Here is an 18806-nt window from a genome sequence, read left to right on the forward strand (position 1 = left end):
GAGGCAACAACTTAAACATGTCTGCAGTTCTTATGGTTACCTCTGTATCTCTAAATAATGTGCTTACATTACTAGGTTTTGATTTATCAATGTCAGTCACGCATGATCTATTAACTTGCTACAATAATAAATGAGGATTTAATTAATCTACCTATTTCCTGGATCATCCAGGGCAAGAAACAGAAACCACTCTAGTTTAAGAGTTTAATACAATATATTATTACTAATCAGGTTTTAAAGACCTGAAGAGGAAAGGAGGAACTAACCACAGGGAGTGGCTCCCAGCAGAAGGGCTGGTGAGAGAAACAGAAGAGGTGGCGAGGTTGGTACTGGTATTCAGGCCTCTGAGGAGGGGGTGCTAGCTGGCTGGGGCTGGCATCTTTGAGTGGGCAGCCTGCGTCTGGTTCTGGGAGTATTAGGAAAATGTAAACTACTGCTGCTGCTCCTGGATGGTTGTTCGCGTGGAGTGAAGAGCTGATGCTGGGCAGACAGACCGGAATGAGACGCGAACAGGAAGGAGCCCCCCCTGTCTCCTGGAGCCTTAGAGTCCCCCTAGAGTCCCCATTGATAGTGTCACTCTGGGAGGGACTGAAGCAGTGGACCGTGTTTGCCATTTCTCAGTGCTGGCAAAGCAAGGGTGACTTGCAGCTGAGGAACAGCAGCTCAGAAGCCTGCTCTCCACTTCATCTCCACTCCTCCTCCAATACAGTCACACTCTTTTCAGCTCATTTCTTGACTTCCACTGTAAGCTTAGATAGTCATCTTCTAGGTCTTGATCCAGACCTCATATTCCTTACAATTTGACTCCATGCCTTTGCAAGACAAAGTTTGAAGAGATACTGCCTCTGCATCTCTGCCTCTCTTCCATCTCCGATATCTGTCCACTGCAATTTTACATTCATACTGTCAAGACTGATAATATTCAGTCCTTGTTCTACGACGATAATTAAATCGCCCCTGTCTTATCTGTACACCGACTCTAAAAAATTGAAAATCAATAAACCAAATTTATATTTCCATGACTAGATAAATATTTCTTCCCTTCAGAGACAGCTAGCATGCTATTTCCTTCTCTGCACTTCCACTGTTCACATACCCATTCCCTTCAAAGGAAAATATTGAAATGAACCCTTACTTCTCACAATACATGAATTCCTCCAGGTCAGTGTCACTTTATCTGGCTCCACATTCAGATCATGCCTTTTGTGTGCCATTTCTGTTTTCCAGGATTCTCTGGCTGACTTTGTTTCCTCTTGTTGGAAGTGTGAACATGTGCCTTCTTCAATACATCCCTAGAACAGTGCCGCGTCTCAATCAATATTCCTTCTGCCTGGAATCCATTCTGTTTTTCCTCTTGAAGCACATATTCATTCAGTTACAATTTGAACCAATGATTTCATATTGGATAATAGCTTTCTAATACAGCCATCTATTTTTCCTAGAAAGTCCAGCTGCCTTAGTTTTTGCATTCCATGCCCCATGCCCCCACACCCACCACTGCAACCCTCTAAGTTCTCAACTACATTATTCAGTCAAGGAAGGAGTTTGGGTTTAAAAATGAAGATTGTAAATATTGCATGTTTTCTGTGTTTGTAACTTACCAGGGGTATTGGTCATCAAGCCCTTTTTTCATAGGGCAACAGAAAGGGCATAAAAGTAGAAGAAATTAGATGTGGTTAAGAAATTAGATGTGATTTAACTGGCAACCACTCCAGTATTCTTGCCTGGAGAATATTATGGACAGAGGAGCCTGGAGGGCTATAGCCCATGGGGTCACAAAGAGTCAGATATGACTGAGCAACTAACACACAATAGCTTATCAACATCATAAGCTATTAAAACCATTTAGGAAAAAAATGGAAAGATTAATAGCTGTTTAAAAATATACATTTGGTATAAAATTAACAACTTGAAATTGGGCCAGTAATTTAAATAGCCTATACAACAAAGGATATAGTTCTAAAATTATAGAATTAAAGATATTATCTAGCCATTTAAATGTTTACAGAGAATTTGTAATGAAACTTTTAAAGAAAGTGAGAATGATACAGTGTTGGTGGGAAAAGACAGATAAGCGAACTACTTGCAATATAGTTTCATTTAAAATGTATGAGGGAAAAGATAAAATTCAAAGGAACTCCATCAAAATATTAACAATGGTGTTAGCATGGTTTTTGTTTTTTCCAACATACTATTCATTTATGGTCTCAAATTTTCAATAATGAATATAAATTACTTTTGTAGTAAGAAAAAACCCACAAAACTAAAAAGAAGAGTATTTTTCCACCCAACTATGTTCACATTGGTTTCTTTGTCTTATATTAATAATAATTAAAATAGCAAAAACAGATTAAGCCCTATGTGTCATATGTGATAAAAGGAAGATTTAGAAAAGGTGATCACCTTGTTCAATGTTTCATGAGCAAAAATGAACCATAATGCAGGTCAATCTATCACTAAATAGAACTGGGAGGTATGTTATCAATTAGCTTTGGCTAGGTTACACTGTGGTAACAAATGATTTTCAAATCTCATTGGCTTATAAAAATTAAGTTCGTTTCTTATTCATGTTGTATTTTGACTGCAATGGTTTTAGGTTGGATGTGGCTCTGAGCTATCAGTCTTCTTTATTCCAGGATCCAAGCTTAGGGAACAGATCCTGTTCAGCACTCTGGGGGCCGAGAAAATGTATGTAACAGCCGAACCAGGCAGATTTCAAGCAGGCCTTCAGACTTGGCACTATTTTCTGCTGTGTCAGTGTCCTGTGGACAAAGGTGGCTCTGTGGAACCCTTTTGGGGTGGTGAAGGAGTAAATAAGGGGGAACAATAAAATCTACTGCGGAAGGGTATGCACATTTAAATTTCCATATGCACCAACTTTTGCCATTTTAGTTTGCATTTCTTTAACTACCTATACACTTGAACATCTTTTTGTGTATATCTGGCATTTCCACATTGTCTAACAGGTGAGATTTTCATGCTCTATGCATATTTTTCTAAAAGGGTATTTTTCCTTATTTATGTTTAAAAACTCTTTGAACAGTTAAAAATATTTACACCCTTTCTCAGATATTTAGCAAAGACATTCTAGTTGTTATATATTTTTGTTTAATAGATTTTACAGAAGTCTGCATTTTATTCACCAACATAATCCATCTTATCTTTTCCTTTATGGCTTCGGAGTTTTTTCTTGTTTAGAAAAACCATCCTCACTCTAAGATCATTAACGATTTTACTCTGTCTTCATAATATTTTTGTTTTACTCTTTTACTTTAAAATGTTCATTTATCTGGGATTTACTTTGATACAGAGTTTCAGTTCTCTTAGCATAAATTTATACAAAATGTAACCATTTAAATGTCTTTCACACCCATGGTTATTTCCCTTTGTTTATTTAAAACTGCCATCATGGCTTCATATTTTTTTTTCACTTTTATGAAGCAACCACCACGTAAATTTATGAATTATATTGTTTTCTTCCTGTTTTTCTAATGCATTAAACTTTATTTTTATTAATTAAATTTTTCTTTCAATGTTAGTTGTTCTTTCATAGTTTCTTCTATTCTCGAGTCATATTTTGCTATATTTTTCAATTGAAATGTTTTGTTTAGTCTTTGACCTAAAAGTTCTTTACAGGAGCATCTGAAATATAGCACATTATATGAAACTAGCTTTAATTGGCTAAGAAATCATAAATTGGCATGCACGCTCAGTTGCTAAGTCATGTCTGACTCTTTGCAACCCCATGGACTGTAGTCCACAAGGCTCCTCTGTCCATGGGATTTCTGAGGCAAGAATACTGGAGTGGGTTGCCATTTCCTCCTCCAGGGGATCTTCCCCACTCAAGGGATGGAATTCATGTCTCCTTTATTTCCTGCATTGCAGGCAGATTCTTTACCAGCTGAGCCACCTCTGTTCAGTCAGTTCCGCCGCTCAGTCGGGTCCGACTCTTTGTGAACCCATGGACTGCATTACACCAGGCTTCCCCGTCCATCACCAACTCCTGGAGCTTGCTCAAACTCATGTCCATGGAGTCGGTGATGCCATCCAACCATCTCATCCTCTGTCATCCCCTTCTTCTTCTGCCTTCAATCCTTCCCAACATCAGGGTCTTTTCCAGTGAGTCAGTTCTTCGCATCAGGTGGCCAAAGTATTGGTGTTTCAGCTTCAGAATCAGTCCTTCTAATGAATATTCAGGAATGATTTCCTTTAGGATTGGCTGGTTTGATCTCCTTGCAGTCCAAGGGACTCTCATGAGTCTTTTCCACCACCATAGTTCAAAAGCATCAATTCTTTGGTGCTCAGCTTTCTTTATGGTTCAACTCTCACATCCATACATGACTACTGAAAAACCATAACTTTGACTAGACAGATCTTTGTCAGCAAAGCAATCTCTATGCTTTTTAATATGTTGTGTAGGTTGGCCATAGCTTTCATTCCAAGGAGGAAGCATCTTTTAATTTCATGGCTGCAGTCCCCATCTGCAGTGATTTTGGAGCCCAAGAAAATAAAGTCTGTCACTGTTTCCATTGTTTCCCCATCTATTTGCCATGAAGAGATGAAACCAGATTCCCTAATTTTCACTTTCTAAATGAGTCTTTTTTTTATGGTACCATGTACAGGCTTTTTCAATGACATAGAAAAGCTGGAAAATAGGCTCGTTAATTTATTCAAGAAGTATTTATCTGAGTGCCTATTATGTGCCAGGGGTGGTTCTCAGCACTGAGGACTCAGCAGTGGAAAAAGTAGTTCAGGCACCCATGGAGTATGCAATCTAGTTGGGGGGTAGAAGACAGGCAATGAATAAGAATAAATAAAATATGGTACATGTGTAAGTGTGGCAAGTGCTGGGAGAAACACAAAACACGACAGGGGTGAAGGTGCAAACCCAAAGGGGTGTGTGTTTATGTCAAGAGGGGTTACAATTCAAACAGAGTGGCCGGGAAGACCTAGCTAAGAAAAGTGGCATTTGAATCCATCCCTGGAGGAGGTGAGAAGTAAACTTTATGGATTTCCTGGGAGGCATTCCAGGCAGAGGGAAGAGGAAGTACAAGCACACCTGGTATGATGAAGAATGACGAGGAGGCTGCCCTGAATGGAACTGGAGAGACAGGCTGGGGGTGTGGGGAGAGGCAGGTCCACGACATCTTAGTCAGCAAATTCAAAGTCTAAAAGTCTTTGAGGAAAAAAGTGGGGTTTTTATTTTTTCCTTTGTTTATAGTTTTCAGCGAACTCATTTGGCAGAAAAAAAAATGGGTATAAAGCTATATATATATATTTTCTTTATTTCGCTTAATGTGAAAACATAGGTTTTACTATAGAAATACATGCAGGTAACTGGATAAGTGTGGTACTGGGAATTTATGAAGGGATACTTCTTTTTATTTCTATTTTCTTTTTGAAATAGGAAACAAGCCCATTGGCCAAGAGTATTAGTGGACAGGAAGGCACTGGAAGTTTGAGAAGAGGGGAGAAGAAGGGAGAAGAATGAAGTAACCCAGGAGCCTGGGAATATGAAACAACCAGGGAAGCCGAATATGATGGCTTGGCAGATTCATGCTCCACTTTAGTTTAATAGCCATGATTTCACAGTGAGACAGTCAGCATGGTATGTGTTTTTCTCCAGGCACATTCATCTGTACAAGTGCAGTCACAACTTTGCAAAGTGTCAGATTTAATCAGGGTCATGGTTGAGCCAAGTGAATCAAGAGCAGCAGAGAAGTCCAGTGTACACACCAAGGAATGAGCATGACTGATCAGCACATTTAAACTGGGTAAGGAGGGGACTGAGGAGAGCGTCAGCTGCCATATAAAATGCTTTTTTAAAAATAGTTATATAAAATTTAGGTTATATATATTTCTACTACACATACATATCTTAGCTGCCATAATTTAAAAACTGAGTCCATATCACATTTGTTTTGTAAACTATATCACATCTATTCAATTTTTAATAGAGTCTATTTGTATTCAGTCTTCTGGTACTTGCCATTTTCTACTTTGTGCTTAATTCAGTGAGCTTCTAAACAGAAGTCAGTCCCTATTGAAAAGCAAATATTTGAAAAACACGTATTTTAGATGAATAGGGAACTTACCAATCACAACTGGGTCTCCAGAGTTTAACACAGTACTTGGCACATAGTAGACGATTATATTTGTTGATTTAAAAGAAAAATGTATTCAGATTCTTGTTCAGAGAGGATTTTGAGGGGTGGGCTGGGAGTAGAGATAGCAAGAAGGCCTCTGAACTGGAGAAGGAGGAGATACCACTGAGAAGAGATGCGACAATACAAGAAAATAGACCAGGGCATACTTGACTCACTTCTTAATTCTGCTCTGGAACTCATTAATCTGCTTTCAGCATTCAACTGGAACTGTCCTGGGGTACGAAAATCATGGAAAATAGAGCACAGTTCCTGGCATATACTAAAACTAACAAGGGTTCCATCCCTTTATTTTTATTCCATAGGGAGAGCTGGAGAGCAGGGACTAAAACACACTGAAATCCTTTGATTCTATTTTGGCTAAACTGCATCAACTAACTTTTATTGTGTTTACACACACAATGTTAAAGCAGGGTGGTAAGAACAAAAGAAACCAATAACTACTACATAGGTAATGTTAATACATAAGGAGTCTACAATATAAAGTTCACAAGTCAATAAATATGGAGCTAATGTGTAAGCTGCTGCTGCTGCTAAGTTGCTCCAGTCATGGCCGACTCTGTGTGACCCCATAGATGGAAGCCCACTAGGATCCCCCATCCCTGGGATTCTCCAGGCAAGAACACTGGAGTGGGTTGCCATTTCCTTCTCCAATGCATGAAAGTGAAAAGTGAAAGTGAAGTCGCTCAGTCGTGTCTGACTCTCAGCGACCCCACGGACTGCAGCCTACCAGGCTCCTCCATCCATGGGATTTTCCAGGCAAGAGTACTGGAGTGGGGTGCCATTGCCTTCTCGGTAATGTGTAAGATCATGACACAAATGGAAAAAATCAATGTGGAGTTTCCAATCAGCATTAATCATTCATTCATTCATTCATTTATTGAGCATCTACTGTGAATCAGGTACTGAAAATGGAAATATGTATGTCTTTATTTACTACTACATATTCATCTTAGAAGTGAAGAAACTGAGACTTCAATGGATAAATTATTTGTCCAAGGCCATAAGGCTACTAAATGACAAAGCTGGAGGCCCAGTACAAGACACTCCAGTGACTTTTATTTTATTGGAAATAGATGCTTTTCATATGCTCGTCAGATTCATTATTATGAAACTAGCACATTTTCCTTTAGATAATTTTATGAAGAATAAATATAAACAGAGCCAATATTTCAAAGTCCATGTCAATTACACTTAAGATGTCAATATACTCTGTTTCAAAGAAATTATAAATTATGAGTCTTACCTGGTGATTTGCCAAAGAATAAAAGTGCAACAATCCAAATTCCAAACATCTGAGCTGATTTTTAAAAAGCACATAAAATCTTCCTGAAAATTTTTGCTTGCAAAGTCACTGCACTATAAAAATATCAAGCAGTTTTCTTCAAAATGGTATCAATTAGAATTTAAGTTCTAGGTCCAGAAGAACATGGGACTCACACTACCTTGAATTCTTCTGCCTTGCAAAGTAAATATGTCATAGTCTGGACTTCTAACTTCACGTTAAGAGATATAATTAGCAGGGTGTGCCTTGCGTTATGTGATGGGTAATTAAAACTTCTGAGGTGTTGCTGTTTCATCATTAGCAATATTTTGGTTAGGCATAAACTGAGTCACTCTTGAAAGTTATTTTAGTACTTCGGGATGGTATTATAGTTAAGAAACATTAAAAAAAGCAAAAATTTTCCAAACTAGGATTATACATTTTGTGTATTTTTCCCTAACACATTTCTTTAATTTAAATTTTGTTTAAATTTTTATTAATTTTTAAATTTTAATTGTTAATTTACAATGTTGTGTTAGTTTCTGCTATACAGCAAAGTGAATTGGTTATACAAACACTTATATTCACTCTTTTTTAGATTCTTTTCTGATATAGGTCATTACAGAGTATTGAGAAGTAGTCCCTATGTAATACAGTAGGTTCTCATTAGTTATATATTTTATAAGTAGTAGTGTGTTTAGTTTAGTCCCAATCTTTCAATTTATCCCTCACCCCCAATTTTCCTCCTTGGCAACCATAAATTTGTTTTCTACATCTGTGACTCTATTTCTGCTTTATAAATAAGTTAATTTGTACCAATTTTTTTAGATTCCACATATGAGCAATTTCACATAATTTTTGTCTTTCTTTGTGTGACTTACTCAGGATGACAATCTCTAGGTCCATTCATGTTGCTGTAAATTGCATTATTTCATTCCTTTTATGCCTGAGAAAAACATAATTCAAAAAGATACATGCACTCCAGTGTTCACTGAAGCACTATGTCCACTGATGGATGAATAGATAAAGGGAACAATGGAATATTATCTAACACATTTCTGAGTGCAAACATTCACTTAATACAAATAGACCCTGCTAGAATATGCTATGAATTAAATAATGAACATGGTTTATTTGGCTGTCTTACCTGTGTGGTAATATAGCATAGAATTTACCTGGTGATTGGCGCCTGATCACCTGGGTTCAAATTCTGGCTGTGCCACTTATTAGCAATGACCTTGGGCTAGTATGCTCACTGTGCTTTCCTCTGCCTGTAAAACACCAGGGATAATCCTGGTTCCTAATATGGTCATTTAGATGACTGAATTACTTACTATATGAATCAGTCAGTCAGTTCAGTCGCTCACTCGTGTCTGACTCTTTGCAACCCCATGAATCGCAGCACTCCAGGCCTCCCTGTCCATCATCAACTCCCGGAGTTTACCCAAACTCATGTCCATTGAGTCGGTGATCCCATCTAGCCATCTCATTCTCTGTCGTCCCCTTCTCCTCCTGCCTCCAATCCTTCCCAGCATCAGGGTCTTTTCCAGTGAGTCAGCTCTTCGCATCAGGTGGCCAAAGTATTGGAGTTTCAGCTTCAACATCAGACCTTCCAACGAACACTGAGGACTGATCTCCTTTAGGATGGACTGGTTGGATCTCCTTGCAGTCCAAGGGACTCTCAAGAGTCTTCTCCAATACCACAGTTCAAAAGCATCAATTCTTTGCCGCTCAGCTTTCTTCACAAGTATAGTAAGTACCATATTGTGTAAATTTTATTTTTGTCATTTTCAAGCATGTTAATAGTTATAAGAGCAAGTTTATGTTCACATATAGCTAAGTATACCCTTGTACACTTAGTATATATCATTGTACATAGGATTCATACACTTGAATGCAATACAATTTGCCTTTTTATCTACTTCATTAAGTGATGAGCAATTCAACTCACAGATATCCCTTGGTCAGTTTCTCAATTTTTAAATGTTCATGGAAGATGGCTGAAAGTATTTCTTAGTGTTTCTTAATTTTCTACTCTCACCCTAATAGCGTTAAAATTTTAAATTATTTATGAAGCATTCAGCCTTTTTATATAAACCTTGTAACATTGTGCAAGAATCAGACAAAGGAGAGATTTTGAATAAGACTAGTTACAAGCCTTGGGTGCTTTTTTGGTTGAAATATTTCCTGGAACTCATAGTAGCCAGTCCACCCTGGCATGCAGACATGTAGTGATCAGAGCCTAAACCATGCAGCAGCACCAAGCTCAGTGCCTGGCACACTGAGTCCAGTAACTACACCACAAAAAAAGGTGTTCTCTAAAAGTTTCACCCGTTATAACTGGGCATTTTTCCCAAGTGGCATTTCAAGAATCAATGTTTTCAGTCACACATGTGGGATCAGCATGAATAACATAATCAATACCTCTCAGAAGACTGCATCTTATTCATGTCTACATGAACAGGTGATTAATACTGTTGTTCAGTCACTAAGTTGTGTCCAACTCTTTGCGACCCTATGGACTGCAGCACATCAGGCTTCCCTGTCCTTCACTATCTCCCCCAGAGTTTATTCAAACTCATATCCATTGAGTCAGTGATTTCATCTAACCATCCCATCCTTGGTCAGCTCCTTCTCTTCCTGCCCTCAATCTTTCCCAGCATCGGGGTCTTTTCCAATGTGTCAGCTCTTCACATCAGGTGGCCAAGAAAGTATTCGAGCTTCAGCTTCAGCATCAGTCCTTCCAATGAACATTCAGGGTTGATTTCCTTTAGGATTGACTAGTTTGATCTCCTTGCTGTCCAAGGGACTCTCATGGTTAATAAACATGTTTAAATGAAAAAAAATTCTCTTTTCGATGTTTTCACAGAACTTTTCAATGAAACTGCTATAGCACTTAGCATATCACAGGCTTATTAGGCAATTATCTATTAGTCTCCTTCACCAGACTAAATCATTCTGGGACAAGGACTGGTTTTTGTTCATCTTTGGGCTCCAGCATCTAGCAATAATTCTATCATAGTAGACATATGGTCAATCTTTGTTGAGAAAAAAATGTAGTCTTAGATTTCATTGATCTCATATCATTCAAGAAAATTCTTCCTCTAGAGAGACTATCATGCTGAGAGTTAAAGACTCATTATACTTTAACAATTATGTTTAACGAGGATCAGATACTGGTGAATCCTATTTGCTCACTGGAATTGTGGCAGTTCTGCTTGAAAAATGTCACATAGAGGAGTTAACAATAGCTTTTAAAAGCTCATCACAAAATCAGATCTGGACTTACATATGACAACACACCAAAAATGAGGAGAAACAGCAAATCAGTTGAATTCTTCATTCAAGAGTAGAAAATAATTCAATTAATTCTGTCCCTGGCATGATAAATTATTTTGAAAATTTAGTAAGGCAGAGAACCTTTCAATGTGTCATGATGAATATTTCAATATTAACGTCAGAACCCTGAATAACATGGCTATAATTTCTTAAATAACTTTTTAGACTATTTCTTAATGCACAGCTCTTTGAATTATCCAAGATTTCAGGGAGGCTGGCATCATGGCTATTTTGGGGAAGCAAAGAGTGAAATACAAAGACATGTGCCTGAGTAATCTTAGCATTCATTCATTCGTTTGCCAAATATCTGAGTGCCTGCTATGTGCCAGGTACTCTTCTGGTTTCTAGTGACACAACAATGAACAAACAAAGACCCTGCCCTCTTGAATATTATAGTGAGGAAAGTGAAAGTGCAAGCCACTCAGTCGTCCAACTCTTTGCGACTGCATGGACTGTAGCCTGCCAAGCTCCTCTGTCCATGGAATTCTCAGGCAAGAATACTGGAGTGGGTTGCCATGCCCTCCTATGGGGGATCTTCCTATCCCAGGAATCGAACCCAGGTCTCCCACACTGCAGAAGGATTCTTTACCGACTGAGCTACCAGGGGCAGCCAATAAACACAGTAAACCAGTAAATTCTAAAATATGTGAAAAGGTGGTTTAAACTATGGAGAAATAAATAAAGCAGAGTAAAGGAGACTGGGGCATTTGGGAACTGATTGGCAGAGTAGATTGGTATTAATTTTGGTGGTCCAGGATGGCTTCATTGAAAAGGTGACATATGAGCAAAAGAGAGTGACTAAGTAACACTTTAGGAAAAAGGACAGGTAAGCCCAGGTCAAAAGGTAGGAATCTGCTTCATAATTTTGAGGAAAAGCAGAAAGGCCAGTGTGTCAGGGGCAGAGGGAGAAGGAGGGGATAATAGAGGACAAGGTCAGAGAGGTGCCTGGAGGCCAGAGCGGGTAAGGCCTTGTTGGTCATTGTAAAAACTTCAGCTTTTTCTCTCAGAGAAAAGAAAGCCAGTGGCGGCCTCTAAATAGAGAAGGAATTTGACTTGACTTTGGTTATAACAGGGTCTTTCTGGCTGCTCTGTTGGCAACAGACTGTAGGAGAGGGAAGGAAGAAGCCAGATGACCAGTTGGGAAGCTACTACAGTGATCCAGGTGAAGATGATGGTGGTTTGGACAGGAAGGTACCAATGGAGGTGGTGAGAAGTGGATGGGCTCAGGAGGTAGTTTGAAGATAGAGTCAACAAGATTTCCTTTATTGTTGTCTCTGTTCTTTGATTTAGTGCTTAAGGGATGTAATGATTGAGGCGCATAACCAGTGCATCTTGGAGAGGTAGAAAAATTTACTTTTTTTTTCTGATTTATTCTTGCATAATGTATTTTTATCTCATAATTATTGCCAGGATATTTCTTACAAAGCTTGACAGGACACAAATATTTTAATGAATTGTTTACTTTGATTAGTTTAAGGGATATAATTTTTTCTGCAGATTTTGGAAAATATGTTTCTAAAACAGATTATGCTTCTAAAGTTTTTTCTTTTTGTTGGTAAGGCTTTATTTGTATGCACATTTTGTAGTAATACACCACTTGTATGCACACATAAAACAAGAACCTCATGTGGAAGTATAACTTCTACTGAGGAAATATTGTTGTAAACTATTACTTTGTGAACTATAGACTATAATTAGATAGTCATCACATAGCTGTTAAATTATATACAATAAAAATGCACATAACATCAACACAATTCATTACAATTACAAGTTACTCTAGAAGGCTACTTGAAGTTTCCAAGTAGCACACTTCTCATAATAGTAATTTGCCATACTAGAATGTGGCATATTAAAATTACACTTTGGAAAGTTAAATTCTTTCACATTCAGCAAAGTCAGTATAATAAAATAAAGAAAAATGTCACCATCGAAGAGGCAATTGTAAAGAAAGGAGAGGTTGGGAGGATTTATACCTGCATTAAGAATTGGCAAATCATGTGTGGGATTTCAATATAGTTTGAAAAGGCTTCACTTCTAGAAGCAGGTTCTCCTGGAAGAAATGGTGATGTGAAGCCTGGACTTTAGAATCGGATCTGGGTTCAAGCCAGGCAGGACTTCTTTAGCAGCACTATCTTTGACAACTTAGATAATTTTTCTGAGCCTCAGATTCCCTCTGTATGTTAAGTAGTAAGTATATGTCTCAATATCTTGCCTGCATTAATTTTATTTTGAATATTATTGTTTGCCTTTTATCCTTAATCCAACTATTAATTTCTCTTTTTCCTTTAGCTATATTCAGTGTAACTGAAAAATAAAATTGTATATATTTAAAGTATACAGTGTGATGATTTGATATACCTATAAATCATGAAATGATCACCATGACTGAGTGATATAGAGTTATATACCATAGAGTATTACTGTCAAGATAAAATGAGGTTATGCTCATATAGGGCTTAGCTTAGCACAAGGCAAACAGTAAACATTCTATAATTAGGAGCTATAATAACTATTTTTAGGTCAAATCCAGGCTCCTGTTAATGTGTGGAGGTATTCAGTGAATGTCATTGAGAAAGGCTAGGTACTTGTCCAAACAAGCCTAGGACAAAGGCAGGACTGGAAGAGAGGATCATCAATGGGTAGGTGTTCTGAGAAAGTGAAATAAAAGTAGGGAAGTCTGGATGTAAATGGCTTATGCAATTATGAGGGAATGTGGACCCAACAGAAATGAACCACAGGGAGAGTCATAGAAGACAGGCTCGGGAGGAAGTATGATGAGGCAGGTAGATATGGGTGAGCAAAGGGTTAGTTGATGGGCAGGGATTTCAGGAAGAAGAACAAGAAAAGTAGGTCCAAGGACAAGAAGGTGACTTATAGGTAAGAAATGAGAGGGTGATGATTTGTTTCAGTGTGAATTAAACTTCTGTCCCACACACTTTTTGTTCCATGACCAACATCGTTTCTACCTTTCACTAGCAGTTCTGTCGCATTCTTCCACCCATTACAAGGACAACAAGAGCATAAGTAGAGTAGAGAAAATCCGGCCAAACACATTTTAAAATAATTCAAATGCTCATCCATAAAAGGATTTCAAGGCTCTTCTCTAGTATTGGTGCTTTCAAGGTCCTGGAACAAGCCTTGGCAATATTTTACTTGCTAAGATACTTTGACTGCAATTCTTTTAAGACCTTTAAGTCTCTTTCCACTCTGGCTTTCCTTTCATCATATTTCCCCCTTTTAGGGTGGTGCTATAGTGGCAGTGGGTATTTCTGGGGTCCAGCTAAGGGAGATTTTGGGAAACACTTTGTAAGAAAGAAAGGCTTCCCTAGTGGCTTAGGTGGTAAAGAATATGCTTGCAACACAGGAGACCCAGGTTCAATCTCTGCATTTGGAAGATACCCTGGAGAAAGAAATGGCAACCCACTCCAGTATTCTTGCTTGGGAAATCCCATCAACAGAGGAGCCTGGTTGGCTACACTCTATGGGGTCGCAAAGAGTTGGACACGACTGAGTGATTAACACTTTCTTTCTTTGTAAGAGTCTGACTCCATTTTCTGATGTTTGACTGCTGACAACTTTTAAGAGTCATCATTGCCTTTGTCCTTTCTGCCCCACAACTAGGCAGGTCAAGAAAGCCTGAATGGGCTCAGAAAGCCTCTTTCAACATGAATGGGAAGTCCAAACCATGGAAGCCCCTGCACATGGGAATGGAAACCCTTGTCCCAGCCTTACCTCCTCACCACCAAAAAGTCCCAAGTCGTCATCCTTTCTCTCCCCACTCCAGCCATTTTTAGACCAGCATGGGAGCCTACCCTGCTCTTCCCAGAAAGACTCATGATGTGAGTAATAACCCTTTACTAATCAGGTTCTGTATTAGATGTTACATTTACATTAGCCCATTTTGTTCTCACAATTAACCTGATATGTTTCACTCTTTATTCAGATAAGGAAGTTGAAGTTACATATGTTAAAGAAATAATCCCCAAGATAATTACAAAAGCTGATTTTCACCCAATATAAACCCTAAACACTACAATGTCTCTCAATAGCCTTTCAGATTGTTGATTCTTCCGTCTTTCGGCTGCACTTACTGTCCCTGGCACTGAAACACACATCTTTATCTTCAAGGTTCCTGAAATCATATTTTCCCACCCACTTCTACAGCTTCTCTTGTTCCATGGCTGGCAGCTTTTTCAGTTTTCTTTTCTTATTTTCAATCACAATTATTCCCCAAGAGTCGTTTGTTTTCTCCATATCTTGTAGATGCATAGATATTTCCACCTGTGGCAAGACAGCCCCCTCTTATGACTCACCTTTTGTCTCTTTATAAGAATTTTCCCTTTTCTTTCCAAAGCTTCTCACCCAGCAATACCAATTGTCTGCTGGGCCTTTCTAACTGGGTGTCTTATTTGAATCATAAAGTTACCATATTCAAGTTTTAAGAAACTCTTTTCTGTCCAAAGAGCTTCTTCCCACACCCTTCCCATTCCTGTTGTAGGAACTTCTGTTCGTTGAGTCGTTGGCAGGAAACGTCCACATGGTCTTTGATACCCTCAAGGTCCCTGGCTTCCAGAGAGCCCCGTTGAACCCTGTTGATGCTTCCTCGTTGGTGTCTCCCTCATTCGTTTCCTGCTATGAAACCCACTGCAGAATCCCTGCTCGAGGTTTCCTCTCTTGCCTGAAATGCTGCTGCTATTCCAGGCTTCTGTCTCTTCAATCACATATTCTAGACATTACTTACAGATCATCCATCTTGAATCACATCTCTACTCATATTCTCCTCAAAAGTTTTTAATGAACGAAACATGAACTCAGATTGATTTGGTTTAAATACATCAAAAAGTAAAATTCTTATCTATGGTCCATATTCCTATAATTGTAATTTTCAATAACTTACAGAGAAGGAAGCAATCCTACAAGTTTAGTCATTCCATTCTTCACATATTCTAGTATAGCACAGGCACTTAAAAAAATCAACTTCAGGCCCGGTTCCTAGTCTCTAAAATCCAAGGATCACTATTATGTATTGTTCTCACTGAGATAATAAAAGTGATATATGTATCCTAATATAACAAATATGTGTGTTCCTACAACAAATAATACCATGAATTCAACTTTGTTACTGATGAACATTTACTTCTAATCAGGGTAAATATTGGATTATCCATTAACTAGTTCAACTTTATTAATTTGTGCTTCCATATTTCCAAAATGTCTAGTTGCTACCTTAATGAATTTAAATTTTCTGAGAAAAAGATGACTTAGGGGTAACTTGAAGACAGTTGGGTTTTCTTTTTTCACAAGAGAGCCAGTATTTGGGCTGCTATAGACAGAATGACATACTACTATTTGGGGTTTATTGAATACATATCCTTAAGCTCCTTACTTGATAAATCACAAAACACATTTTAACCAAAGAACTTATTTCCCTCAGGCATATTTTATATTTAAATTTTATGTGACAGTACATGATACAGAAAAGACCAAATTTGACAACTGAAGAAAGTTGTATGAGAAAGCACTCTGGACACAGAGAGATAACATAAATAAAGGGTTCTGGTCTCTACTTCTCATACCACCACCACTAGCTAACCGAGGAAAATACATTCTGAGTGTGACTCCCTGGTCTATAAAATGAGGAAGTTGAACTCTGTCATATAATGTCCTTTGTGGCTCTAAAACAGTCTATACTTTGAATTTTAAGAGTCATATTCATAGATATTTGAGTAAGCTCTTCTCCTGAGGAGAAAGGGGAACTCTCTCACAATAATTCTGGTGCTATAACCATAAAACCATCTAAAGTGTCATTATTTCCTACCATCTATACTGACTCAGCGTTTATCATAGTCAGGGGGTGACTCTTGGCACCACCCAGAAAGGAACTCTCCTCCTGGGGCAGGATATCAGGAAGTAATTTTAAGAATGCAAAAATCACTGCAAAATGGAGACTGCAGCCATGATATTAAAGGATGCTTGCTCTTTGAAAAGAAAGCTATGACAAACCTAGAAAGTGTATCAAAAAGAAAAGATATCATTTTGCCAACAACGGTCCATACAGTCAAAGCTATGGTTTTTCCAGTAGTCATGTATCGATGTGAGAGTTGGACCATAAACAAGGTTGAGTGCCAAAGAATTGATGCTTTCGAATTGTGGTGCTGGAGAAGACTCTTGAGAGTACCTTGGACAGTAAGAAGATCAAACCAATCAATACTAAAGGAAATCAACCCTCCATATTCATTGGAAGGACCAATGCTGAAGCTGAAGCTCCGATACCACCTGATTCAAAGAGCCAACTCATTGGAAAAGATCCTGATGCTGGGAAAGATTGAAGGCAGGAGGAGAAAGGAGCAACAGAGAGCGAGATGGGTAGAAGGCATCATCGACTCAATAGACATGAACTTGAGCAAACGCCAGGAGACAGTGGAAGACAGAGGAACCTGGAGTACTGCAGCCCATGGAGTTGCAAAGAGTCAAACACAAATGAGTGACTGAACAACCACAACAAAAAAAATCTGAGACCTTGCAGTGGCAAGGAAAATGAGGAAAATGAGTATTACTTTTATTTTAAAGAAACCCATAAACTGGGACCAGCTTCTTTCCCCCACTGTGGAAGGGAGTAACAAGGAAGCAACGATAAGGAGCTGCTTTACGTTAAAGATGAAGCCCCACCCTTGGGCTAGGAGGCTCTTCAGAAAGGATAGCACCAGATGACATAAGTTGAAAAGTTCAATTTAAGGAGATATTTTCTAATAAGTTCAGTTCAGTTGTTCAGTCATGTCCGACTCTTTGCGACCCCATGGACTGCAGCACGCCAGGCCTCCCTGTCCATCACCAACTCCTAGAGTTTACTCAAACTCATGTCCATTGAGTCGGTGATGCCATCCAACCATTTCATCCTCTGTCATCCCCTTCTCTTCCCATGTTCAATCTTTTCCAGCATCAGGGTCTTTTCAAATGAGTCAGTTCTTCACACTGGGTGGCCAAAGTATTGGAGTTTCAGCTTCAGCATCAGTCCTTCCGATGAATATTCAGGAAAGATTTCCTTTAGGATGGACTGGTTGGATCTCCTTGCAGTCCAAGAGACTCTCAAGAGTCTTCTCCAACACCACACTTCAAAAGCATCAATTCTTCGGCACTCAGCTTTCATTATGGTCCAGCTCTCATATCCATACATGACTACTGGAAAAACCATAGCTTTGACTAGATGGACCTTTGTTGGCAAAGTAATGTCTCTGCTTTTTAATATGCTGTCTAGGTTGATCATAACTTTTCTTCCAAGGAGCAAGCGTCTTTCAGTTTCATGGCTGCAGTCACCATCTGCATGTCCTCAAATTGAAACCTATTAATTACTTCAATAATACATTTGAGAATGTTGTTATAAAGAAAACTCTTACTATAAATAGGATATTAGGGATTTAAATATTGAATCTGCCCTCAAAGAGACTACAGTCTGGTAGAAGTCATACAACATATACGTAAAGAACTCTAAAACCAGACAGAAGGTAAAATTTATGAACGGAGCAGAAAAGTAATAAATCCAGTGGCGGTGGCACTGTTCAAGGAGAGGCTGCCTGACTATTTGGGGTGACGTAAGAGAGATTTATACATCTGGTAGGAAGTTAACTACATGACCTTCAAGGTCCTTTCCAACAAATGCTTTGTGGTTTTATTAAAACTATCATTTCAACAAGGAATTTAAAAAAAAAAACAGGATTGTCTGATTTTCTGTCCCACTCACAGTTAGTTAGATATTTTCTTCTTGCCTAAATGTAATCAATTATTTTTCCAACACAAGCTCTTAAAACAAATGTTATTAATTAATTTACTTAAAACATGTCTGAGAATTCAATCAGTTTTAAAAAATCAATAGAGCATATTTAAAACTATTTCTAAAAAGGCAGGTACCAACATACTTTCCAATATAATCATGATGGATTTTTTAAAGGAAAACTCAATTATTTTATAATACAAACCAGAGAAATGAGACTAATATAATACACTTACATACATCTATAATTTCTATTCACTCTTCATAC

At 38.3% G+C, this 18806-nt stretch overlaps 1 protein-coding gene across 2 annotated transcripts in view; it reads right to left on the reverse strand.

Moving 5' to 3' along the window:
- PNLIPRP3 (pancreatic lipase related protein 3) overlaps positions 1-1728 on the reverse strand; it is a 35629-nt gene extending 33901 nt beyond the window's left edge. The window contains exon 1 of one of the 2 annotated variants that reach the window (XR_014077806.1): positions 1602-1728. Coding sequence is in view for 1 of the 2 variants with exons in the window: in XM_081573506.1 (XP_081429632.1) it covers positions 1602-1617 (16 nt within the window). In the remaining variant the exon portion in view is untranslated. The remainder of the gene's footprint in view (positions 1-1601) is intronic. The other variant, XM_081573506.1, reaches the window with a different exon arrangement.
- Positions 1729-18806: the final 17078 nt, after the last annotated feature.

The sequence above is a fragment of the Giraffa tippelskirchi genome, chromosome 2, assembly GCF_054371585.1.
Source record: "Giraffa tippelskirchi isolate mGirTip1 chromosome 2, T2T-mGirTip1v1.2.pri, whole genome shotgun sequence".
Lineage (NCBI taxonomy): Eukaryota > Metazoa > Chordata > Mammalia > Artiodactyla > Giraffidae > Giraffa > Giraffa tippelskirchi.